This window comes from Giraffa tippelskirchi, chromosome 14 (assembly GCF_054371585.1).
Source record: "Giraffa tippelskirchi isolate mGirTip1 chromosome 14, T2T-mGirTip1v1.2.pri, whole genome shotgun sequence".
NCBI lineage: Eukaryota > Metazoa > Chordata > Mammalia > Artiodactyla > Giraffidae > Giraffa > Giraffa tippelskirchi.
In genome coordinates, this window is record NC_137288.1 from 10681221 (window position 1) to 10705273 (window position 24053).

The following is a 24053-nucleotide window of genomic DNA, read 5'->3' on the forward strand; positions in this document are numbered from 1 at the left end:
AAGAAAGGATGAAATTGTGTTCAGGATCGGGGGAAGGGATGAACAGGGCGTGCTTGCCTTGAATCCAGGCTTTGTTGGGGGGGTGGGGCGTAAAGATCAAACGGGTCTGAAACTACAAAGTGGTGATGGTAACACAGTATCACCAGAGTTACACAACAGTGTTCCCAAATTGCAACAATGATGAAAAAGTTTACTAATCCCAACTTAACCAACAAAAGTACAGGAAACCATACAAAAAATAAAACATCACCAGAAAGGTGGAAACAAACCAAATGCAAAGCAGTTCAGGGGAAAGGAACTCCATGTCCCCTGGGGGCAGACCGAGTTGCCAGCGTCCACGGTGAGCAGACGGGGATGGAGGCTGCAGAGCCGACCGCTCCCCTGGACGTGGTGTTTCCGGCAAGGGCTCTGGGTGTCTGTCCAGAGCGGGGGCTCGTTCTCCCTGCAGGGGTGGGTGAGTCATCGTGGGCGTCTGGGTGTTGCGCGGGAGCCAGGGCAGGCTCTCCCTGCCGAGGCGGTGACTCCTCCTCTGCCTCGGGTTCTCCTGCCAGAGCCCGAGCAGGTAGAGGTGCACGTGGAGGTGGAGGTTCTGGCTGAGGGGGTGGGACATCAGTGCCTGGGGCTGGGGGTCCTGCAGGCATGGAGATCCGATCTGCCCGGTGTGCTGGCCAGTACCCAGCTGGCCTGGTGTCTCTGCGAGGGCAAGTCTCGGTTCTCCATCTGCCCTCGGTGGATCCCTGGGTCCTGCACCTGGAGCCAGCACCTCTGTAGGGACAGGTCTGGGAAGCGGAGCCTGGTTCCAGTTGGAGGCCAGTGCTAGAGCTGGGGGAGAAGCAAAGTTTGCCCACAGGCCAGCCTTGGCATGTGCGTCTCCCGGGACAGAAAGCTTCCAAGAGATTCCCAAAGAATACCCAGCGTCGGATGTCTTTTGGGACTGAAGTGTGCAAGATGGGGGGCGGGGGGTGTGAGGCCAGCGCTTGCTGCAGGCCCAGCAGCAGCTTTCGGGGACTCGTCCCTGTGTAGCTCAGCACCCCCTCCCCACACACTCCCGTGCACCAGCCCCAGCGTCCTCACCTCTGTGCTCTGGCGTGCTGGGCTCCAGGTCCTCCTGCTGCCTCAGAGGCCGGGGTTCTCGGGACTCTGGGTCGGAGCCGGGTGTGCTGAGCTCCGTGGCAGCCTCAGACTGGGCCGCCGGGTGTATCCTGGGCGGTGTCTCGGCAGCAGGCCTTCCCCGCCTCCGCTTCTCCCCCGGTGGGGCTGATGCCTCCGTGGGCACGCTCACCTGGAGCCTGCACTGGGCCTCACGGGCGGGGGGGTGGTGCTCCGACCCCTCCCTCCGGGAGGTGGATGGGGTGTCCCCGTCCTCGGCCTCATCACGTGGGAAGCTCTGCAACGACAGTGACCGTCAGCCAGCCATGCTAGGAGTTTTCCGAGCTGGGCCTGGGCAGTGGAGCCGCTGCTTCTGCCTGCTCGAACTTCTCTTCCCAGAAGGGTCAGAGACGTGTGTCTGCTCAGATCCCCACCCGGGAGGAAAGAGTCCCACCTGAGGGTGTGAGGTCCGCCTGGGCGGCCGCCGCTGCCCGCACTCTCCCCATCCCGCCCAGCCTGCTCTCCCCTGGGGTGTGGACACAACTTGTCCGCAGGCTTCTGACCCCACATCCGCCTGGGCTTCCTTGAGGGAGACACACCCCAAGAAACCCGCATCCACACACACAGGCAAAGGACCCGGTGTTTCCGGGTGGCATGGGAGAGGCGGCCTGGTCCGTCCTGGGGCTCCCCGTGTTACCTTTCTGTTTCTCCGGGCAAAGGGCCAGAGGCCTCTCGGGGGTGTCCTGAGCCAACGTCGACAGGGTGCCCGCGCACACTGCCTGTGAGCACTCCTGAGGCCCCGGCCTCTGGGCAGGGGCAAACAGCAGAACATCCTGGCAGCCAGTGAACTGGCTGGGGGCTCCTCTCCGCTCTGGAGGCCTGGATACCCGGGCTGCGGGTTCTGTTGGGTTCTGTTGCCGGCAGGTGACATCATCTCCTGGGGTTCGTGCTGAGGTCCCTTCCCCAAAACTTCCCAAGGGAATCTCTGGGTTTCTGACTGCTCGACCACCCCCCTTAGGCCATGTGCAGGCACAGTGACACCCACACAGCCCAGCCCACAGCCCTGGGGAGGCCTGGGTTCAGCCAGGGCCTGAGCTCCGAGGACCCCACTGCTCTCAGACCAGGCTCCTTCTTCTCATAAGTGGTGTGGCCCTGGACAAGCATATGCCCCTCAGGGTTGCCCCAGTCTCTCCATCTGCAGAGTGGTGGTCATTCTCCCATCTGCTTCCTAGGTCTGTCGGCCTACGAGCAGCTCCATGCCTTTCCACCTGGGGCCGATATCACGTGGAGCTTGTGCGCTGAGACTTCAGAAAGAAAGATTCCATCCAGGGCTGACACAGCACAGAATGGGGCAGAACGAGGCCTGGATGTGCCGTGGTACCCAGGAAAAGGCACTCCCCCTCCTGACTGTTTTGAGACCCCGCATCCAAGTTGGAGGACCGAAAGGAAGACTCGAAGGTCTCCCTCTCTTATAGAAAAGAGTAGCCAACTTTCTGCTCCTCTGTTTCCATTGAGATTCTGTTCAAGTGTCCCAGCTCGGCTTCTGCGGGTGGCTGAGCTTCTAGTGGCTCCCTGCGTTCTTGTCTTTTCCTCTCCAAACCTTCCGTCCTTTTCCCCCTTCTGGGGTGGAAGGGCGCTGTCATTGCTTCTACCTTCGAGGCAGATTGAGGAAAAGTCTGGACCGTCGACTCCTTTCCTCTCTTTGGTTCCGTGTCTCTCTCTGGCTGTGTCCCTCTCTTTTCCTTTCTCAGTTCCGTCTGTGTCTTCCTCTTTCTCTCTCGTGTGTGGATGGATGGATGCTAGGGATGCACATGTATATGATTAGATGAGGGTTATGTTTTAGGGATAGGTTAGAGGGAGAGAAAGGCTTTAGGTCGGAGTTGGTCATGGGGGAAGGGTCAAGGGTGGTGGTGGTGTTGTTTCTTGGAATCTGAGTGCTGTGCATTCTTCGTCTCTTTCCATATGAACCCCTTCTCAGATACACCACTTGCAAGGAGTCTCTCATGTTCTGTTTCCTATCTTTTGCATTTGTGAATGCTTAGCTTCTCTGTTGTGAAGAGGTTCCATTGGATGGAAACCCATGGGTGTACTTCGTGTACCTCTTTGCCTTACTTGAAGAGACCCATTTCGACCTCCGCCCAGCAAATGGCAAGGAGACTCTGATGTTAAGGAGCCTTTGACCTACGCTTCTTTCTAGCTATCTCATGACATCAGTCTTTAGGGTGAGGTTTTCCCCCTATATTGAGGTGGTATGAGATCAAAACCAATAGCGTTCTTCAGATGTAGCTGTCTGGTTTTCCCATGGACATTGATTGAAGAGGCTTTCTTGTTCCCATTTGGATATTCTCCCCTTCTGTGTCAGAGATGAGTTGACCATGGATGCTGGGGTTTGTTTCTGGACCCTCCACTTTATTCCATCGATCTGGATCTGTGTGTGTTGTTGTATTCCCAATAGCATACTGTCCTGCTGCTGCTGCTGCGGCTAAGTCACTTCAGTCGTGTCTGACTCTGCGTGACCCCATGGCCTGCAGCCTACCAGGCTCCTCCGTCCAGGACGTTTTCCAGGCAAGAGTACTGGAGTGGGTCGCCATTGCCTTCTCCGATACTCTCCTGAGGATCCTAGTTTGGTCGTCTAATTTCCTTTCACACAACCTTGGATGTCCGTATCGGGGCTTTTTCGTCGGATTGTATTGACAGTTTAGGCTCTTTTCTGTCTCCGTACCCCTTTTGCAATTCTTTGTTCGGTGCGAAAATGCATTGGCATTTTGGGAGGAATAGCATCGAAGCTGTGGATTGCCTTGTGGGGCTGTGACATCATTTTCCCAATAGGAATTCTTTCAAGCCCTGAGCACAGCTTCTCTTTCCAGTGATTGGTGTGGGCTTGATCTTCCTTCTTCCATCTCTCGCCGTTTTGTGAGAACAGGTCCATCCTTCCCTTCTGGGTTAGATGGACTGGTGGGTATCACTTCAGTGAATGGCATTGTCAGTGGGGGTGATAATTCCCTTCTCGTTGGAAGACTTTGCTGTGAGTATTAGAAATGCAAGTGACTTCTCTTCCCCTTCCTCCCTGTCCATCTCTCAGAGCCACCGGGAAACAGAGGCCTCATCCACGGTCACACAGGCCTGAGGGGGTGCAACTAGACCGTTGTTTCTTCAGGCCCTCAGTGCTGGACATCATCCGGGATCCTCTGTGTGTGTCTTCCTCAGTCTGGTGTCCCTTCAGACCTTTCCCTAGTTTTCACAGGCTTGTTGCGTTGGTGTTCTTTGTCTGTTTGGAGACACATCCTTGATAAGCTTTGTGTTTCCACTCATTCGTCTCGCGATGTATGACCTGTCTTTTGCTTTTGTCATGAGGTCTTTCCCACAGTAGATATCTTTGATTTTGCAAAGTCCACTGTATTCTCTGGGTTTTTTTTTTTTTGTGGACTGGCTTTTAGTTTTGTGTGTGAAGACTCAAAGCACGTGTCCGGTTTCTGCTCATTGTTCTTCGAGATTTGTGACAAGTTTTCATGGAAAGTTTGTCTAGGGATAACTGGAAGTGAACTCGGTGTAAGGTGTCAAGTCTCCATCTCCATTCCTGTCATCCCCTGCAGTTTCCAATTCCCTGTTCCTGAGTGGTTTTAGAGACCTTGTGGGGAGTTTGGTTGCATTGGAGTTTGCATTTCCACCTTGATTCGATTCACACTGTTCTGCCCTCAGGGACACTGTCAAGGGGGAGTGAGGAGCAGCCTGCACTTCCAGCAGTGACCACACGGTGGGGCGAGTGCTGCTCTCCCCTCAGGGAGCCCCAGGCCACAGGCATCCCAGTGAGGAGCCAGCTCTGTGCTCAGCTGAAAGGAGTTAGTCTCTCAGGAGCCTCTGAGCCCTTGCCTTTGGATCACCCAGGGTGGGCATTTACTGGGACAGAAAAAATTGCCCTGAATTCCATGGACGGAAGAGCCTGGCTGTGTAGAGTTCGTGAGTTGCCGCGAATCAGACACAACTGAGGACACAAAAATTCTATAGATTAAAACACTTTTTGGGGGTGGGGGGGAGTGAAAGGGGGGGATGTGGGTTTTTTTGTCTTATATAATAGCCAAGGGAAATCTAGTTTAAACCTAAATTCACATAGAGGGGAAAGATATAGCTCTCCGTCACCCTATTAAAAAAAAAAAAAAAACTACTAAACTTTTCTGAAAGTTTATTTAGTAGCTTCCTTGAGCAGTTCATTGTGAAGCATTTTTTTTTTTTTCTGTGACATTGGCCTCATTAAAAAGCACGGTTTGCCTTTACTGGATAATTCTGTTCATTGGTTTCTTAGGGAACCTTGGTAATATTTGAGTTTCCTGGGGAGTATGGTCACATGACCTGGCCCTGGCCAATCGGTGCGTTCCACCTCCCTGGCCACTGTGATTGGCTCCGGGCTGGGGCAGTGCCCAATCGGGGCCCAGGGCCGGGCCTCCCGTTGGAAGCCAGGGGAAGACGAGCTGTCGTCCTGCTGGGGTAGGGGAAGGGGTGGGGCCGGGGGAGGTCAGGCTCCAGCAGTGGGAGGGGCGTGAGGCCCGCCTGCGGCAGTTGGTGACCTTCCTGCTCCCCTCAGGGCAGAGCCGCCGGCCTGAGAATGAGGGCGCTGCTGAGCCCAGGGCCTGGGATGGCCCGTTGCTGCTGTGGTCCCAGAGCTCCACCCGAGACCTGAGGGAAGCCGTCTGCCCGTGAGTCCTCTCCCGCTTGTCTGTCAGCTTGTTTGAACCATGCTGGGTTTTCTGCCCAGCTGGCTAAGGGGAGTCCCTGGAAATGCAAGGGTGTGGGTTTCGGCAGACTTCAGGGAAGACATGCCAGATGAGCCTGGGAGACTCCAGCTTAATCTGGATTCAGGAGATATCTCTTCGGGCCAGCTAGTAATTGTAGGATAAGCCTAATGAGTCTTCACAGGATGAAGAGAGTAACGTGCCAAGGTAGCAATCGATGTCCTCATTCGAGAGGATGAAGCTGGTGCTCAGAGAAGGGGGGAACTTGGCCACAGCAAGGAGGTGTGCACCCAGACAGAACCCCCAGATCCGGCCATTGGAGCTCAGGGAGGCCACTGGTGTGGCTTGTCCCTGTGGCAGGGGCCGAGGCACGCAGCCCACCCTGATTCCTGCGGGGGCCTGACTTGGGAAGTGCCATCTGGTAGCTTTGAGACTCACCAAACCAAATTGCACTGGAGAGAGGAGGGACACCTTCCTTCATCCACCCCCCACCCCCGCCGGATTCCCACATACCCTGACCCCTTTCTCCCGATTTCGGAGCCATTTCCAGAGTCCCGCTCATATGACCTCATTCGAAGTGCACTGTGGACGAGCTGCCATCTGCAGCTACTACCACAGCGGCCAAGGGCTTTAGCTCCCGACTACCTCCCTTCCTTTGGAACTTGGGGGCCCTCTACTCCCCACTTGCACACCACAGACCTTTGCTGAGGATTGTGGGGACCCTCACTCAGTTTGCAGTACGTTGTAGCCATCCCTGTCCTCTCTATACCTCCCTTGAAACTCAGCTTGTGAGCTCCTTTGGAGCAGCGTGGCCCACCTGGCTGCAACGGAAGAGACACAGCTGACAGTGAAACAACAGCTTAGATCTGAGACCCGGAAAGCTCTGTCAGAAGGGACCTCCCTCTTCACACCGTAGAGGCTGTAGGAGCCGCCAGGCTTTCGAACCAATGCTGGGGCCAAAATGACTCCACAACTGTTTTCCTTCCTGGGGAGGGTTCTGGCTCGAGTGGGAATGGCTCAAGTCTCCCAAGGTGCTGCAAGCCCACTGTGTGCAGATTCACGGTACACAGAGAGGAGAAGGTGGAGTCCTGCCCTGTAGGTGGTCACAGCTCACGGATGAGCCAGGCAGGCAGGCAGGCAGGGCATGAGAACACCTGAGCTGCCTTCATGAGTGAATGGTGTGGGGGCAGAGGAAGAGAAGCCGGTCTGCTCCCTCGTGTGGTGCCCCGGGCAGGTTGTCCCCAGAGGAAACCCTTACGACGGTGAGGACTATCACTGCTGTTTCCCAAGGGGTTCCGTCGGTGCGTGTCTTCCCCGGAGCGGTCAGGCCGTCTCTCAAGTACACGGGCCATGGGCATTGCCTCTCCTTGGAACTTCCCATGTGTTTCTCTTTTTTATGGAACAGTGATTTTCTAGAGGGGTTCTGGGCCACAAGGATGTTGGGTCATTTTCTAGCCTTCTGTCATGAAGAACGCTTTCCTGGGTGTTCGGGTGGTTTGTTGTTCCAGCTCCCTTTCTTGGCTTCTTTTGGGAGCTGGTGCAACAAGACGAGCTCAGCCTCTGCCTTCTGGCTGAGATGTCACCCTTGACACAGCAATGCCTGCCTGGAGATAATGATGGCAGTTGCCAAAAGGGCTTCGTTTGGCACATGGTATCTTGAAAGGACGTACACCGTCCTTTCAGATATCAAAGGCTAGTTCAAATGACATAAAAATGAGAACTCTCCAATGGAGTCTTACAGTAGTTGGAGAGTCCAAAAAACACTCCGTCAGTCATTTCACTGAGAGTCATTGATTGGGGACACAAAGAATATAGGAAGGAATGCACAAAGAAAGGATGAAATTGTGTTCAGGATCGGGGGAAGGGATGAACAGGGCGTGCTTGCCTTGAATCCAGGCTTTGTTGGGGGGGTGGGGCATAAAGATCAAACGGGTCTGAAACTACAAAGTGGTGATGGTAACACAGTATCACCAGAGTTACACAACAGTGTTCCCAAATTGCAACAATGATGAAAAAGTTTACTAATCCCAACTTAACCAACAAAAGTACAGGAAACCATACAAAAAATAAAACATCACCAGAAAGGTGGAAACAAACCAAATGCAAAGCAGTTCAGGGGAAAGGAACTCCATGTCCCCTGGGGGCAGACCGAGTTGCCAGCGTCCACGGTGAGCAGACGGGGATGGAGGCTGCAGAGCCGACCGCTCCCCTGGACGTGGTGTTTCCGGCAAGGGCTCTGGGTGTCTGTCCAGAGCGGGGGCTCGTTCTCCCTGCAGGGGTGGGTGAGTCATCGTGGGCGTCTGGGTGTTGCGCGGGAGCCAGGGCAGGCTCTCCCTGCCGAGGCGGTGACTCCTCCTCTGCCTCGGGTTCTCCTGCCAGAGCCCGAGCAGGTAGAGGTGCACGTGGAGGTGGAGGTTCTGGCTGAGGGGGTGGGACATCAGTGCCTGGGGCTGGGGGTCCTGCAGGCATGGAGATCCGATCTGCCCGGTGTGCTGGCCAGTACCCAGCTGGCCTGGTGTCTCTGCGAGGGCAAGTCTCGGTTCTCCATCTGCCCTCGGTGGATCCCTGGGTCCTGCACCTGGAGCCAGCACCTCTGTAGGGACAGGTCTGGGAAGCGGAGCCTGGTTCCAGTTGGAGGCCAGTGCTAGAGCTGGGGGAGAAGCAAAGTTTGCCCACAGGCCAGCCTTGGCATGTGCGTCTCCCGGGACAGAAAGCTTCCAAGAGATTCCCAAAGAATACCCAGCGTCGGATGTCTTTTGGGACTGAAGTGTGCAAGATGGGGGGCGGGGGGTGTGAGGCCAGCGCTTGCTGCAGGCCCAGCAGCAGCTTTCGGGGACTCGTCCCTGTGTAGCTCAGCACCCCCTCCCCACACACTCCCGTGCACCAGCCCCAGCGTCCTCACCTCTGTGCTCTGGCGTGCTGGGCTCCAGGTCCTCCTGCTGCCTCAGAGGCCGGGGTTCTCGGGACTCTGGGTCGGAGCCGGGTGTGCTGAGCTCCGTGGCAGCCTCAGACTGGGCCGCCGGGTGTATCCTGGGCGGTGTCTCGGCAGCAGGCCTTCCCCGCCTCCGCTTCTCCCCCGGTGGGGCTGATGCCTCCGTGGGCACGCTCACCTGGAGCCTGCACTGGGCCTCACGGGCGGGGGGGTGGTGCTCCGACCCCTCCCTCCGGGAGGTGGATGGGGTGTCCCCGTCCTCGGCCTCATCACGTGGGAAGCTCTGCAACGACAGTGACCGTCAGCCAGCCATGCTAGGAGTTTTCCGAGCTGGGCCTGGGCAGTGGAGCCGCTGCTTCTGCCTGCTCGAACTTCTCTTCCCAGAAGGGTCAGAGACGTGTGTCTGCTCAGATCCCCACCCGGGAGGAAAGAGTCCCACCTGAGGGTGTGAGGTCCGCCTGGGCGGCCGCCGCTGCCCACACTCTCCCCATCCCGCCCAGCCTGCTCTCCCCTGGGGTGTGGACACAACTTGTCCGCAGGCTTCTGACCCCACATCCGCCTGGGCTTCCTTGAGGGAGACACACCCCAAGAAACCCGCATCCACACACACAGGCAAAGGACCCGGTGTTTCCGGGTGGCATGGGAGAGGCGGCCTGGTCCGTCCTGGGGCTCCCCATGTTACCTTTCTGTTTCTCCGGGCAAAGGGCCAGAGGCCTCTCGGGGGTGTCCTGAGCCAACGTCGACAGGGTGCCCGCGCACACTGCCTGTGAGCACTCCTGAGGCCCCGGCCTCTGGGCAGGGGCAAACAGCAGAACATCCTGGCAGCCAGTGAACTGGCTGGGGGCTCCTCTCCGCTCTGGAGGCCTGGATACCCGGGCTGCGGGTTCTGTTGGGTTCTGTTGCCGGCAGGTGACATCATCTCCTGGGGTTCGTGCTGAGGTCCCTTCCCCAAAACTTCCCAAGGGAATCTCTGGGTTTCTGACTGCTCGACCACCCCCCTTAGGCCATGTGCAGGCACAGTGACACCCACACAGCCCAGCCCACAGCCCTGGGGAGGCCTGGGTTCAGCCAGGGCCTGAGCTCCGAGGACCCCACTGCTCTCAGACCAGGCTCCTTCTTCTCATAAGTGGTGTGGCCCTGGACAAGCATATGCCCCTCAGGGTTGCCCCAGTCTCTCCATCTGCAGAGTGGTGGTCATTCTCCCATCTGCTTCCTAGGTCTGTCGGCCTACGAGCAGCTCCATGCCTTTCCACCTGGGGCCGATATCACGTGGAGCTTGTGCGCTGAGACTTCAGAAAGAAAGATTCCATCCAGGGCTGACACAGCACAGAATGGGGCAGAACGAGGCCTGGATGCGCCGTGGTACCCAGGAAAAGGCACTCCCCCTCCTGACTGTTTTGAGACCCCGCATCCAAGTTGGAGGACCGAAAGGAAGACTCGAAGGTCTCCCTCTCTTATAGAAAAGAGTAGCCAACTTTCTGCTCCTCTGTTTCCATTGAGATTCTGTTCAAGTGTCCCAGCTCGGCTTCTGCGGGTGGCTGAGCTTCTAGTGGCTCCCTGCGTTCTTGTCTTTTCCTCTCCAAACCTTCCGTCCTTTTCCCCCTTCTGGGGTGGAAGGGCGCTGTCATTGCTTCTACCTTCGAGGCAGATTGAGGAAAAGTCTGGACCGTCGACTCCTTTCCTCTCTTTGGTTCCGTGTCTCTCTCTGGCTGTGTCCCTCTCTTTTCCTTTCTCAGTTCCGTCTGTGTCTTCCTCTTTCTCTCTCGTGTGTGGATGGATGGATGCTAGGGATGCACATGTATATGATTAGATGAGGGTTATGTTTTAGGGATAGGTTAGAGGGAGAGAAAGGCTTTAGGTCGGAGTTGGTCATGGGGGAAGGGTCAAGGGTGGTGGTGGTGTTGTTTCTTGGAATCTGAGTGCTGTGCATTCTTCGTCTCTTTCCATATGAACCCCTTCTCAGATACACCACTTGCAAGGAGTCTCTCATGTTCTGTTTCCTATCTTTTGCATTTGTGAATGCTTAGCTTCTCTGTTGTGAAGAGGTTCCATTGGATGGAAACCCATGGGTGTACTTCGTGTACCTCTTTGCCTTACTTGAAGAGACCCATTTCGACCTCCGCCCAGCAAATGGCAAGGAGACTCTGATGTTAAGGAGCCTTTGACCTACGCTTCTTTCTAGCTATCTCATGACATCAGTCTTTAGGGTGAGGTTTTCCCCCTATATTGAGGTGGTATGAGATCAAAACCAATAGCGTTCTTCAGATGTAGCTGTCTGGTTTTCCCATGGACATTGATTGAAGAGGCTTTCTTGTTCCCATTTGGATATTCTCCCCTTCTGTGTCAGAGATGAGTTGACCATGGATGCTGGGGTTTGTTTCTGGACCCTCCACTTTATTCCATCGATCTGGATCTGTGTGTGTTGTTGTATTCCCAATAGCATACTGTCCTGCTGCTGCTGCTGCGGCTAAGTCACTTCAGTCGTGTCTGACTCTGCGTGACCCCATGGCCTGCAGCCTACCAGGCTCCTCCGTCCAGGACGTTTTCCAGGCAAGAGTACTGGAGTGGGTCGCCATTGCCTTCTCCGATACTCTCCTGAGGATCCTAGTTTGGTCGTCTAATTTCCTTTCACACAACCTTGGATGTCCGTATTGGGGCTTTTTCGTCGGATTGTATTGACAGTTTAGGCTCTTTTCTGTCTCCGTACCCCTTTTGCAATTCTTTGTTCGGTGCGAAAATGCATTGGCATTTTGGGAGGAATAGCATCGAAGCTGTGGATTGCCTTGTGGGGCTGTGACATCATTTTCCCAATAGGAATTCTTTCAAGCCCTGAGCACAGCTTCTCTTTCCAGTGATTGGTGTGGGCTTGATCTTCCTTCTTCCATCTCTCGCCGTTTTGTGAGAACAGGTCCATCCTTCCCTTCTGGGTTAGATGGACTGGTGGGTATCACTTCAGTGAATGGCATTGTCAGTGGGGGTGATAATTCCCTTCTCGTTGGAAGACTTTGCTGTGAGTATTAGAAATGCAAGTGACTTCTCTTCCCCTTCCTCCCTGTCCATCTCTCAGAGCCACCGGGAAACAGAGGCCTCATCCACGGTCACACAGGCCTGAGGGGGTGCAACTAGACCGTTGTTTCTTCAGGCCCTCAGTGCTGGACATCATCCGGGATCCTCTGTGTGTGTCTTCCTCAGTCTGGTGTCCCTTCAGACCTTTCCCTAGTTTTCACAGGCTTGTTGCGTTGGTGTTCTTTGTCTGTTTGGAGACACATCCTTGATAAGCTTTGTGTTTCCACTCATTCGTCTCGCGATGTATGACCTGTCTTTTGCTTTTGTCATGAGGTCTTTCCCACAGTAGATATCTTTGATTTTGCAAAGTCCACTGTATTCTCTGGGTTTTTTTTTTGTGGTCTGGCTTTTAGTTTTGTGTGTGAAGACTCAAAGCACGTGTCCGGTTTCTGCTCATTGTTCTTCGAGATTTGTGACAAGTTTTCATGGAAAGTTTGTCTAGGGATAACTGGAAGTGAACTCGGTGTAAGGTGTCAAGTCTCCATCTCCATTCCTGTCATCCCCTGCAGTTTCCAATTCCCTGTTCCTGAGTGGTTTTAGAGACCTTGTGGGGAGTTTGGTTGCATTGGAGTTTGCATTTCCACCTTGATTCGATTCACACTGTTCTGCCCTCAGGGACACTGTCAAGGGGGAGTGAGGAGCAGCCTGCACTTCCAGCAGTGACCACACGGTGGGGCGAGTGCTGCTCTCCCCTCAGGGAGCCCCAGGCCACAGGCATCCCAGTGAGGAGCCAGCTCTGTGCTCAGCTGAAAGGAGTTAGTCTCTCAGGAGCCTCTGAGCCCTTGCCTTTGGATCACCCAGGGTGGGCATTTACTGGGACAGAAAAAATTGCCCTGAATTCCATGGACGGAAGAGCCTGGCTGTGTAGAGTTCGTGAGTTGCCGCGAATCAGACACAACTGAGGACACAAAAATTCTATAGATTAAAACACTTTTTGGGGGTGGGGGGGAGTGAAAGGGGGGGATGTGGGCTTTTTTGTCTTATATAATAGCCAAGGGAAATCTAGTTTAAACCTAAATTCACATAGACGGGAAAGGTATAGCTCTCCGTCACCCTATTAAAAAAAAAAAAAAAAAACTACTAAACTTTTCTGAAAGTTTATTTAGTAGCTTCCTTGAGCAGTTCATTGTGAAGCATTTTTTTTTTTCTGTGACATTGGCCTCATTAAAAAGCACGGTTTGCCTTTACTGGATAATTCTGTTCATTGGTTTCTTAGGGAACCTTGGTAATATTTGAGTTTCCTGGGGAGTATGGTCACATGACCTGGCCCTGGCCAATCGGTGCGTTCCACCTCCCTGGCCACTGTGATTGGCTCCGGGCTGGGGCAGTGCCCAATCGGGGCCCAGGGCCGGGCCTCCCGTTGGAAGCCAGGGGAAGACGAGCTGTCGTCCTGCTGGGGTAGGGGAAGGGGTGGGGCCGGGGGAGGTCAGGCTCCAGCAGTGGGAGGGGCGTGAGGCCCGCCTGCGGCAGTTGGTGACCTTCCTGCTCCCCTCAGGGCAGAGCCGCCGGCCTGAGAATGAGGGCGCTGCTGAGCCCAGGGCCTGGGATGGCCCGTTGCTGCTGTGGTCCCAGAGCTCCACCCGAGACCTGAGGGAAGCCGTCTGCCCGTGAGTCCTCTCCCGCTTGTCTGTCAGCTTGTTTGAACCATGCTGGGTTTTCTGCCCAGCTGGCTAAGGGGAGTCCCTGGAAATGCAAGGGTGTGGGTTTTGGCAGACTTCAGGGAAGACATGCCAGATGAGCCTGGGAGACTCCAGCTTAATCTGGATTCAGGAGATATCTCTTCGGGCCAGCTAGTAATTGTAGGATAAGCCTAATGAGTCTTCACAGGATGAAGAGAGTAACGTGCCAAGGTAGCAATCGATGTCCTCATTCGAGAGGATGAAGCTGGTGCTCAGAGAAGGGGGGAACTTGGCCACAGCAAGGAGGTGTGCACCCAGACAGAACCCCCAGATCCGGCCATTGGAGCTCAGGGAGGCCACTGGTGTGGCTTGTCCCTGTGGCAGGGGCCGAGGCACGCAGCCCACCCTGATTCCTGCGGGGGCCTGACTTGGGAAGTGCCATCTGGTAGCTTTGAGACTCACCAAACCAAATTGCACTGGAGAGAGGAGGGACACCTTCCTTCATCCACCCCCCACCCCCGCCGGATTCCCACATACCCTGACCCCTTTCTCCCGATTTCGGAGCCATTTCCAGAGTCCCGCTCATATGACCTCATTCGAAGTGCACTGTGGACGAGCTGCCATCTGCAGCTACTACCACAGCGGCCAAGGGCTTTAGCTCCCGACTACCTCCCTTCCTTTGGAACTTGGGGGCCCTCTACTCCCCACTTGCACACCACAGACCTTTGCTGAGGATTGTGGGGACCCTCACTCAGTTTGCAGTACGTTGTAGCCATCCCTGTCCTCTCTATACCTCCCTTGAAACTCAGCTTGTGAGCTCCTTTGGAGCAGCGTGGCCCACCTGGCTGCAACGGAAGAGACACAGCTGACAGTGAAACAACAGCTTAGATCTGAGACCCGGAAAGCTCTGTCAGAAGGGACCTCCCTCTTCACACCGTAGAGGCTGTAGGAGGCGCCAGGCTTTCGAACCAGTGCTGGGGCCAAAATGACTCCACAGCTGTTTTCCTTCCTGGGGAGGGTTCTGGCTCGAGTGGGAATGGCTCAAGTCTCCTAAGGTTCTGCAAGCCCACTCTGTGCAGATTCACGGTACACAGAGAGGAGAAGGTGGAGTCCTGCCCTGTAGGTGGTCACAGCTCACGGATGAGCCAGGCAGGCAGGCAGGCAGGGCATGAGAACACCTGAGCTGCCTTCATGAGTGAATGGTGTGGGGGCAGAGGAAGAGAAGCCGGTCTGCTCCCTCGTGTGGTGCCCCGGGCAGGTTGTCCCCAGAGGAAACCCTTACGACGGTGAGGACTATCACTGCTGTTTCCCAAGGGGTTCCGTCGGTGCGTGTCTTCCCCGGAGCGGTCAGGCCGTCTCTCAAGTACACGGGCCATGGGCATTGCCTCTCCTTGGAACTTCCCATGTGTTTCTCTTTTTTATGGAACAGTGATTTTCTAGAGGGGTTCTGGGCCACAAGGATGTTGGGTCATTTTCTAGCCTTCTGTCATGAAGAACGCTTTCCTGGGTGTTGGGGTGGTTTGTTGTTCCAGCTCCCTTTCTTGGCTTCTTTTGGGAGCTGGTGCAACAAGACGAGCTCAGCCTCTGCCTTCTGGCTGAGATGTCACCCTTGACACAGCAATGCCTGCCTGGAGATAATGATGGCAGTTGCCAAAAGGGCTTCGTTTGGCACATGGTATCTTGAAAGGACGTACACCGTCCTTTCAGATATCAAAGGCTAGTTCAAATGACATACAAATGAGAACTCTCCAATGGAGTCTTACATTAGTTGGAGAGTCCAAAAAACACTCCGTCAGTCATTTCACTGAGAGTCATTGATTGGGGACACCAAGAATATAGGAAGGAATGCACAAAGAAAGGATGAAATTGTGTTCAGGATCGGGGGAAGGGATGAACAGGGCGTGCTTGCCTTGAATCCAGGCTTTGTTGGGGGGGTGGGGCATAAAGATCAAACGGGTCTGAAACTACAAAGTGGTGATGGTAACACAGTATCACCAGAGTTACACAACAGTGTTCCCAAATTGCAACAATGATGAAAAAGTTTACTAATCCCAACTTAACCAACAAAAGTACAGGAAACCATACAAAAAATAAAACATCACCAGAAAGGTGGAAACAAACCAAATGCAAAGCAGTTCAGGGGAAAGGAACTCCATGTCCCCTGGGGGCAGACCGAGTTGCCAGCGTCCACGGTGAGCAGACGGGGATGGAGGCTGCAGAGCCGACCGCTCCCCTGGACGTGGTGTTTCCGGCAAGGGCTCTGGGTGTCTGTCCAGAGCGGGGGCTCGTTCTCCCTGCAGGGGTGGGTGAGTCATCGTGGGCGTCTGGGTGTTGCGCGGGAGCCAGGGCAGGCTCTCCCTGCCGAGGCGGTGACTCCTCCTCTGCCTCGGGTTCTCCTGCCAGAGCCCGAGCAGGTAGAGGTGCACGTGGAGGTGGAGGTTCTGGCTGAGGGGGTGGGACATCAGTGCCTGGGGCTGGGGGTCCTGCAGGCATGGAGATCCGATCTGCCCGGTGTGCTGGCCAGTACCCAGCTGGCCTGGTGTCTCTGCGAGGGCAAGTCTCGGTTCTCCATCTGCCCTCGGTGGATCCCTGGGTCCTGCACCTGGAGCCAGCACCTCTGTAGGGACAGGTCTGGGAAGCGGAGCCTGGTTCCAGTTGGAGGCCAGTGCTAGAGCTGGGGGAGAAGCAAAGTTTGCCCACAGGCCAGCCTTGGCATGTGCGTCTCCCGGGACAGAAAGCTTCCAAGAGATTCCCAAAGAATACCCAGTGTCGGATGTCTTTTGGGACTGAAGTGTGCAAGATGGGGGGCGGGGGGTGTGAGGCCAGCGCTTGCTGCAGGCCCAGCAGCAGCTTTCGGGGACTCGTCCCTGTGTAGCTCAGCACCCCCTCCCCACACACTCCCGTGCACCAGCCCCAGCGTCCTCACCTCTGTGCTCTGGCGTGCTGGGCTCCAGGTCCTCCTGCTGCCTCAGAGGCCGGGGTTCTCGGGACTCTGGGTCGGAGCCGGGTGTGCTGAGCTCCGTGGCAGCCTCAGACTGGGCCGCCGGGTGTATCCTGGGCGGTGTCTCGGCAGCAGGCCTTCCCCGCCTCCGCTTCTCCCCCGGTGGGGCTGATGCCTCCGTGGGCACGCTCACCTGGAGCCTGCACTGGGCCTCACGGGCGGGGGGGTGGTGCTCCGACCCCTCCCTCCGGGAGGTGGATGGGGTGTCCCCGTCCTCGGCCTCATCACGTGGGAAGCTCTGCAACGACAGTGACCGTCAGCCAGCCATGCTAGGAGTTTTCCGAGCTGGGCCTGGGCAGTGGAGCCGCTGCTTCTGCCTGCTCGAACTTCTCTTCCCAGAAGGGTCAGAGACGTGTGTCTGCTCAGATCCCCACCCGGGAGGAAAGAGTCCCACCTGAGGGTGTGAGGTCCGCCTGGGCGGCCGCCGCTGCCCGCACTCTCCCCATCCCGCCCAGCCTGCTCTCCCCTGGGGTGTGGACACAACTTGTCCGCAGGCTTCTGACCCCACATCCGCCTGGGCTTCCTTGAGGGAGACACACCCCAAGAAACCCGCATCCACACACACAGGCAAAGGACCCGGTGTTTCCGGGTGGCATGGGAGAGGCGGCCTGGTCCGTCCTGGGGCTCCCCATGTTACCTTTCTGTTTCTCCGGGCAAAGGGCCAGAGGCCTCTCGGGGGTGTCCTGAGCCAACGTCGACAGGGTGCCCGCGCACACTGCCTGTGAGCACTCCTGAGGCCCCGGCCTCTGGGCAGGGGCAAACAGCAGAACATCCTGGCAGCCAGTGAACTGGCTGGGGGCTCCTCTCCGCTCTGGAGGCCTGGATACCCGGGCTGCGGGTTCTGTTGGGTTCTGTTGCCGGCAGGTGACATCATCTCCTGGGGTTCGTGCTGAGGTCCCTTCCCCAAAACTTCCCAAGGGAATCTCTGGGTTTCTGACTGCTCGACCACCCCCCTTAGGCCATGTGCAGGCACAGTGACACCCACACAGCCCAGCCCACAGCCCTGGGGAGGCCTGGGTTCAGCCAGGGCCTGAGCTCCGAGGACCCCACTGCTCTCAGACCAGGCTCCTTCTTCTCATAAGTGGTGTGGCCCTGGACAAGCATATGCCCCTCAGGGTTGCCCCAGTCTCTCCATCTGCAGAGTGGTGGTCATTCTCCCATCTGCTTCCTAGGTCTGTCGGCCTACGAGCAGCTCCATGCCTTTCCACCTGGGGCCGATATCACGTGGAGCTTGTGCGCTGAGACTTCAGAAAGAAAGATTCCATCCAGGGCTGACACAGCACAGAATGGGGCAGAACGAGGCCTGGATGTGCCGTGGTACCCAGGAAAAGGCACTCCCCCTCCTGACTGTTTTGAGACCCCGCATCCAAGTTGGAGGACCGAAAGGAAGACTCGAAGGTCTCCCTCTCTTATAGAAAAGAGTAGCCAACTTTCTGCTCCTCTGTTTCCATTGAGATTCTGTTCAAGTGTCCCAGCTCGGCTTCTGCGGGTGGCTGAGCTTCTAGTGGCTCCCTGCGTTCTTGTCTTTTCCTCTCCAAACCTTCCGTCCTTTTCCCCCTTCTGGGGTGGAAGGGCGCTGTCATTGCTTCTACCTTCGAGGCAGATTGAGGAAAAGTCTGGACCGTCGACTCCTTTCCTCTCTTTGGTTCCGTGTCTCTCTCTGGCTGTGTCCCTCTCTTTTCCTTTCTCAGTTCCGTCTGTGTCTTCCTCTTTCTCTCTCGTGTGTGGATGGATGGATGCTAGGGATGCACATGTATATGATTAGATGAGGGTTATGTTTTAGGGATAGGTTAGAGGGAGAGAAAGGCTTTAGGTCGGAGTTGGTCATGGGGGAAGGGTCAAGGGTGGTGGTGGTGTTGTTTCTTGGAATCTGAGTGCTGTGCATTCTTCGTCTCTTTCCATATGAACCCCTTCTCAGATACACCACTTGCAAGGAGTCTCTCATGTTCTGTTTCCTATCTTTTGCATTTGTGAATGCTTAGCTTCTCTGTTGTGAAGAGGTTCCATTGGATGGAAACCCATGGGTGTACTTCGTGTACCTCTTTGCCTTACTTGAAGAGACCCATTTCGACCTCCGCCCAGCAAATGGCAAGGAGACTCTGATGTTAAGGAGCCTTTGACCTACGCTTCTTTCTAGCTATCTCATGACATCAGTCTTTAGGGTGAGGTTTTCCCCCTATATTGAGGTGGTATGAGATCAAAACCAATAGCGTTCTTCAGATGTAGCTGTCTGGTTTTCCCATGGACATTGATTGAAGAGGCTTTCTTGTTCCCATTTGGATATTCTCCCCTTCTGTGTCAGAGATGAGTTGACCATGGATGCTGGGGTTTGTTTCTGGACCCTCCACTTTATTCCATCGATCTGGATCTGTGTGTGTTGTTGTATTCCCAATAGCATACTGTCCTGCTGCTGCTGCTGCGGCTAAGTCACTTCAGTCGTGTCTGACTCTGCGTGACCCCATGGCCTGCAGCCTACCAGGCTCCTCCGTCCAGGACGTTTTCCAGGCAAGAGTACTGGAGTGGGTCGCCATTGCCTTCTCCGATACTCTCCTGAGGATCCTAGTTTGGTCGTCTAATTTCCTTTCACACAACCTTGGATGTCCGTATCGGGGCTTTTTCGTCGGATTGTATTGACAGTTTAGGCTCTTTTCTGTCTCCGTACCCCTTTTGCAATTCTTTGTTCGGTGCGAAAATGCATTGGCATGTTGGGAGGAATAGCATCGAAGCTGTGGATTGCCTTGTGGGGCTGTGACATCATTTTCCCAATAGGAATTCTTTCAAGCCCTGAGCACAGCTTCTCTTTCCAGTGATTGGTGTGGGCTTGATCTTCCTTCTTCCATCTCTCGCCGTTTTGTGAGAACAGGTCCATCCTTCCCTTCTGGGTTAGATGGACTGGTGGGTATCACTTCAGTGAATGGCATTGTCAGTGGGGGTGATAATTCCCTTCTCGTTGGAAGACTTTGCTGTGAGTATTAGAAATGCAAGTGACTTCTCTTCCCCTTCCTCCCTGTCCATCTCTCAGAGCCACCGGGAAACAGAGGCCTCATCCACGGTCACACAGGCCTGAGGGGGTGCAACTAGACTGTTGTTTCTTCAGGCCCTCAGTGCTGGACATCATCCGGGATCCTCTGTGTGTGTCTTCCTCAGTCTGGTGTCCCTTCAGACCTTTCCCTAGTTTTCACAGGCTTGTTGCGTTGGTGTTCTTTGTCTGTTTGGAGACACATCCTTGATAAGCTTTGTGTTTCCACTCATTCGTCTCGCGATGTATGACCTGTCTTTTGCTTTTGTCATGAGGTCTTTCCCACAGTAGATATCTTTGATTTTGCAAAGTCCACTGTATTCTCTGGGTTTTTTTTTTTTTGTGGACTGGCTTTTAGTTTTGTGTGTGAAGACTCAAAGCACGTGTCCGGTTTCTGCTCATTGTTCTTCGAGATTTGTGACAAGTTTTCATGGAAAGTTTGTCTAGGGATAACTGGAAGTGAACTCGGTGTAAGGTGTCAAGTCTCCATCTCCATTCCTGTCATCCCCTGCAGTTTCCAATTCCCTGTTCCTGAGTGGTTTTAGAGACCTTGTGGGGAGTTTGGTTGCATTGGAGTTTGCATTTCCACCTTGATTCGATTCACACTGTTCTGCCCTCAGGGACACTGTCAAGGGGGAGTGAGGAGCAGCCTGCACTTCCAGCAGTGACCACACGGTGGGGCGAGTGCTGCTCTCCCCTCAGGGAGCCCCAGGCCACAGGCATCCCAGTGAGGAGCCAGCTCTGTGCTCAGCTGAAAGGAGTTAGTCTCTCAGGAGCCTCTGAGCCCTTGCCTTTGGATCACCCAGGGTGGGCATTTACTGGGACAGAAAAAATTGCCCTGAATTCCATGGACGGAAGAGCCTGGCTGTGTAGAGTTCGTGAGTTGCCGCGAATCAGACACAACTGAGGACACAAAAATTCTATAGATTAAAACACTTTTTGGGGGTGGGGGGTAGTGAAAGGGGGGGATGTGGGTTTTTTTGTCTTATATAATAGCCAAGGGAAATCTAGTTTAAACCTAAATTCACATAGACGGGAAAGGTATAGCTCTCCGTCACCCTATTAAAAAAAAAAAAAAACTACTAAACTTTTCTGAAAGTTTATTTAGTAGCTTCCTTGAGCAGTTCATTGTGAAGCATTTTTTTTTTTCTGTGACATTGGCCTCATTAAAAAGCACGGTTTGCCTTTACTGGATAATTCTGTTCATTGGTTTCTTAGGGAACCTTGGTAATATTTGAGTTTCCTGGGGAGTATGGTCACATGACCTGGCCCTGGCCAATCGGTGCGTTCCACCTCCCTGGCCACTGTGATTGGCTCCGGGCTGGGGCAGTGCCCAATCGGGGCCCAGGGCCGGGCCTCCCGTTGGAAGCCAGGGGAAGACGAGCTGTCGTCCTGCTGGGGTAGGGGAAGGGGTGGGGCCGGGGGAGGTCAGGCTCCAGCAGTGGGAGGGGCGTGAGGCCCGCCTGCGGCAGTTGGTGACCTTCCTGCTCCCCTCAGGGCAGAGCCGCCGGCCTGAGAATGAGGGCGCTGCTGAGCCCAGGGCCTGGGATGGCCCGTTGCTGCTGTGGTCCCAGAGCTCCACCCGAGACCTGAGGGAAGCCGTCTGCCCGTGAGTCCTCTCCCGCTTGTCTGTCAGCTTGTTTGAAGCATGCCGGGTTTTCTGCCCAGCTGGCTGAGGGGAGTCCCTGGAAATGCAAGGGTGTGGGTTTTGGCAGTCTTCAGGGAAGACATGCCAGATGAGCCTGGGAGACTCCAGCTTAATCTGGATTCAGGAGATATCTCTTCGGGCCAGCTAGTAATTGTAGGATAAGCCTAATGAGTCTTCACAGGATGAAGAGAGTAACGTGCCAAGGTAGCAATCGATGTCCTCATTCGAGAGGATGAAGCTGGTGCTCAGAGAAGGGGGGAACTTGGCCACAGCAAGGAGGTGTGCACCCAGACAGAACCCCCAGATCCGGCCATTGGAGCTCAGGGAGGCCACTGGTGTGGCTTGTCCCTGTGGCAGGGGCCGAGGCACGCAGCCCACCCTGATTCCTGCGGGGGCCTGACTTGGGAAGTGCCATCTGGTAGCTTTGAGACTCACCAAACCAAATTGCACTGGAGAGAGGAGGGACACCTTCCTTCATCCACCCCCCACCCCCGCCGGATTCCCACATACCCTGACCCCTTTCTCCCGATTTCGGAGCCATTGCCAGAGTCCCGCTCATATGACCTCATTCGAAGTGCACTGTGGACGAGCTGCCATCTGCAGCTACTACCACAGCAGCCAAGGGCTTTAGCTCCCGAGTACCTCCCTTCCTTTGGAACTTGGGGGCCCTCTACTCCCCACTTGCACACCACAGACCTTTGCTGAGGATTGTGGGGACCCTCACTCAGTTTGCAGCCATCCCTGTCCTCTCAATACCTCCCTTGAAACTCAGCTTGTGAGCTCCTTTGGAGCAGCGTGGCCCACCTGGCTGCAACGGAAGAGACACAGCTGACAGTGAAACAACAGCTTAGATCTGAGACCCGGAAAGCTTTGTCAGAAGGGACCTCCCTCTTCACACCGTAGAGGCTGTAGGAGCCGCCAGGCTTTCGAACCAATGCTGGGGCCAAAATGACTCCACAGCTGTTTTCCTTCCTGGGGAGGGTTCTGGCTCGAGTGGGAATGGCTCAAGTCTCCTATGGTGCTGAAAGCCCACTGTGTGCAGATTCACGGTACACAGAGAGGAGAAGGTGGAGTCCTGCCCTGGAGGTGGTCACAGCTCACAGATGAGCCAGGCAGGCAGGCAGGCAGGGCATGAGAACACCTGAGCTGCCTTCATGAGTGAATGGTGTGGAGGCAGAGGGAGGGAAGCCGGTCTGCTCCCTCGTGTGGTGCCCCGGGCAGGTTGTCCCCAGAGGAAACCCTTACGACGGTGAGGACTATCACTGCTGTTTCCTAAGGGGTTCCGTCGGTGCGTGTCTTCCCCGGAGCGGTCAGGCCGTCTCTCAAGTACACTGGCCATGGGCATTGCCTCTCCTTGGAACTCCCCATGTGTTTCTCTTTTTTATGGAACAGTGATTTTCTAGAGGGGTTCTGGGCCACATGGATGCTGGGTCATTTTCTAGCCTTCTGTCATGAAGAATGCTTTCCTGGGCGTTGGGGTGGTTTGTTGTTCCAGCTCCCTTTCTTGGCTTCTTTTGGGAGCTGGTGCAACAAGACGAGCTCAGCCTCTGCCTTCTGGCTGAGATGTCACCCTTCAAACAGCAGTGCCTGCCTGGAGATAATGATGGCAGTTTCCAAAAGGGCTTCGTTTGGCACATGGTATCTTGAAAGGACGTACACCGTCCTTTCAGATATCAAAGGCTAGTTCAAATGACATAAAAATGAGAACTCTCCAATGGAGTCTTACAGTACGTGGAGAGTCTGAAAAACACTCCTTCAGTCATTTCACTGAGAGTCATTGATTGGGGACACCAAGAATATAGGATTGAATGCACAAAGAAAAGATGAAATTGTGTTCAGGATCGGGGGAAGGGATGAACAGGGCGTGCTTGCCTTGAATCCAGGCTTTCCTGGGGGTTGGGGCATAAAGATCGAACGGGTCTGAAACTACAAAGTGGTGATGGTAACACAGTATCACCAGAGTTACACAACAGTGTTCCCAAATTGCAACAATGATGAAGAAGTTTACTAATCCCAACTTAACCAACAAAAATACAGGAAACCATACAAAAAATAAAACATCACCAGAAAGGTGGAAACAAACCAAATGCAAAGCAGTTCAGGGGAAAGGAACTCCATGTTCCCTGGGGGCAGACCGAGTTGCCGGCGTCCACGGTGAGCAGACAGGGATGTAGGCTGCAGAGCCGACCGCTCCCCTGGACGTGGTGTTTCCGGCAAGGGCTCTGGGTGTCTGTCCAGAGCGGGGGCTCGTTCTCCCTGCAGGGGTGGGTGAGTCATCGTGGGCGTCTGGGTGTTGCGCGGGAGCCAGGGCAGGCTCTCCCTGCCGAGGCGGTGACTCCTCCTCTGCCTCGGGTTCTCTTGCCAGAGCCCGAGCAAGTACAGGTGCACGTGGAGGTGGAGGTTCTCGCTGAGGGGGTGGGTCATCTGTGCCTGGGGCTGGGGGTCCTGCAGGCACAGATATGCGATCTGCCCGGTGTGCTGGCCAATACCCAGCTGGCCTGGTGTCTCTGCGAGGGCAAGTCTCAGTTCTCCATCTGCCCTCAGTGGATCCCTGGGTCCTGCACCTGGAGGAACCACCTCTGTAGGGACAGATCTGGGAAGTGAAGCCTGGTTGCAGTTGGAGACCAGTGCTAGATCTGGGAGAGAAGAAAAGTTTACCCACAGGCCAGCCTTTTCATGCGTGTATCCTGGGATGGAAAGCTTCCAAGAAATTCCCAAAGAATACCCAGCGTAGGATGTCTTTTCTAACTGAAGTGTGCAAGATGGGTGGTGTGAGGCCAGCCTTTACTCCAGGCTCAGCAGAAGCTTTCAGGGACTCGCCCCTGTGTAGCTCAGCACCCTCTTCCCACACACTCCCATGCACTAGCCCTAGCGTCCTCACCTCTGTGCTTTGCCATGCTTGGCTCCAGGTCCTTCTGCCGCCTCACAGGCAGGGGCTCTCGGTGTTCTGGT

General features: G+C 55.1%; 3 protein-coding genes and 1 long non-coding RNA gene across 4 annotated transcripts in view; 1 reads left to right on the forward strand and 3 right to left on the reverse strand.

Annotated features, from left to right (window-relative positions):
- The window catches only part of LOC145534149 (uncharacterized), a 541812-nt gene extending 518679 nt beyond the window's left edge, over nt 1-23133 (forward strand). Inside the window, exons 60-62 of the long non-coding RNA XR_014074275.1 lie at nt 5669-5780; nt 13310-13421; nt 20951-23133. This is a non-coding gene — a long non-coding RNA (uncharacterized LOC145534149). The remainder of the gene's footprint in view (nt 1-5668; nt 5781-13309; nt 13422-20950) is intronic.
- Nucleotides 170-5242, reverse strand: LOC145533963 (uncharacterized). The gene is made up of 3 exons (XM_081561316.1): nt 1787-5242; nt 1075-1387; nt 170-822 (listed from the first exon to the last, which is right to left on the reverse strand). Exons 1-3 carry the CDS (start codon nt 2021-2023, stop codon nt 194-196), a joined length of 1179 nt encoding a protein of 392 aa, XP_081417442.1. The 5' UTR covers nt 2024-5242; the 3' UTR covers nt 170-193.
- LOC145533882 (uncharacterized) lies at nt 7814-12890 on the reverse strand. The gene is made up of 3 exons (XM_081561226.1): nt 9431-12890; nt 8719-9031; nt 7814-8466 (listed from the first exon to the last, which is right to left on the reverse strand). Exons 1-3 carry the CDS (start codon nt 9665-9667, stop codon nt 7838-7840), a joined length of 1179 nt encoding a protein of 392 aa, XP_081417352.1. The 5' UTR covers nt 9668-12890; the 3' UTR covers nt 7814-7837.
- LOC145533920 (uncharacterized) lies at nt 15455-17308 on the reverse strand. Its single transcript, XM_081561269.1, has 3 exons — nt 17072-17308; nt 16360-16672; nt 15455-16107 (listed from the first exon to the last, which is right to left on the reverse strand). Exons 1-3 carry the CDS (start codon nt 17306-17308, stop codon nt 15479-15481), a joined length of 1179 nt encoding a protein of 392 aa, XP_081417395.1. The 3' UTR covers nt 15455-15478.
- Nucleotides 23134-24053: the final 920 nt, after the last annotated feature.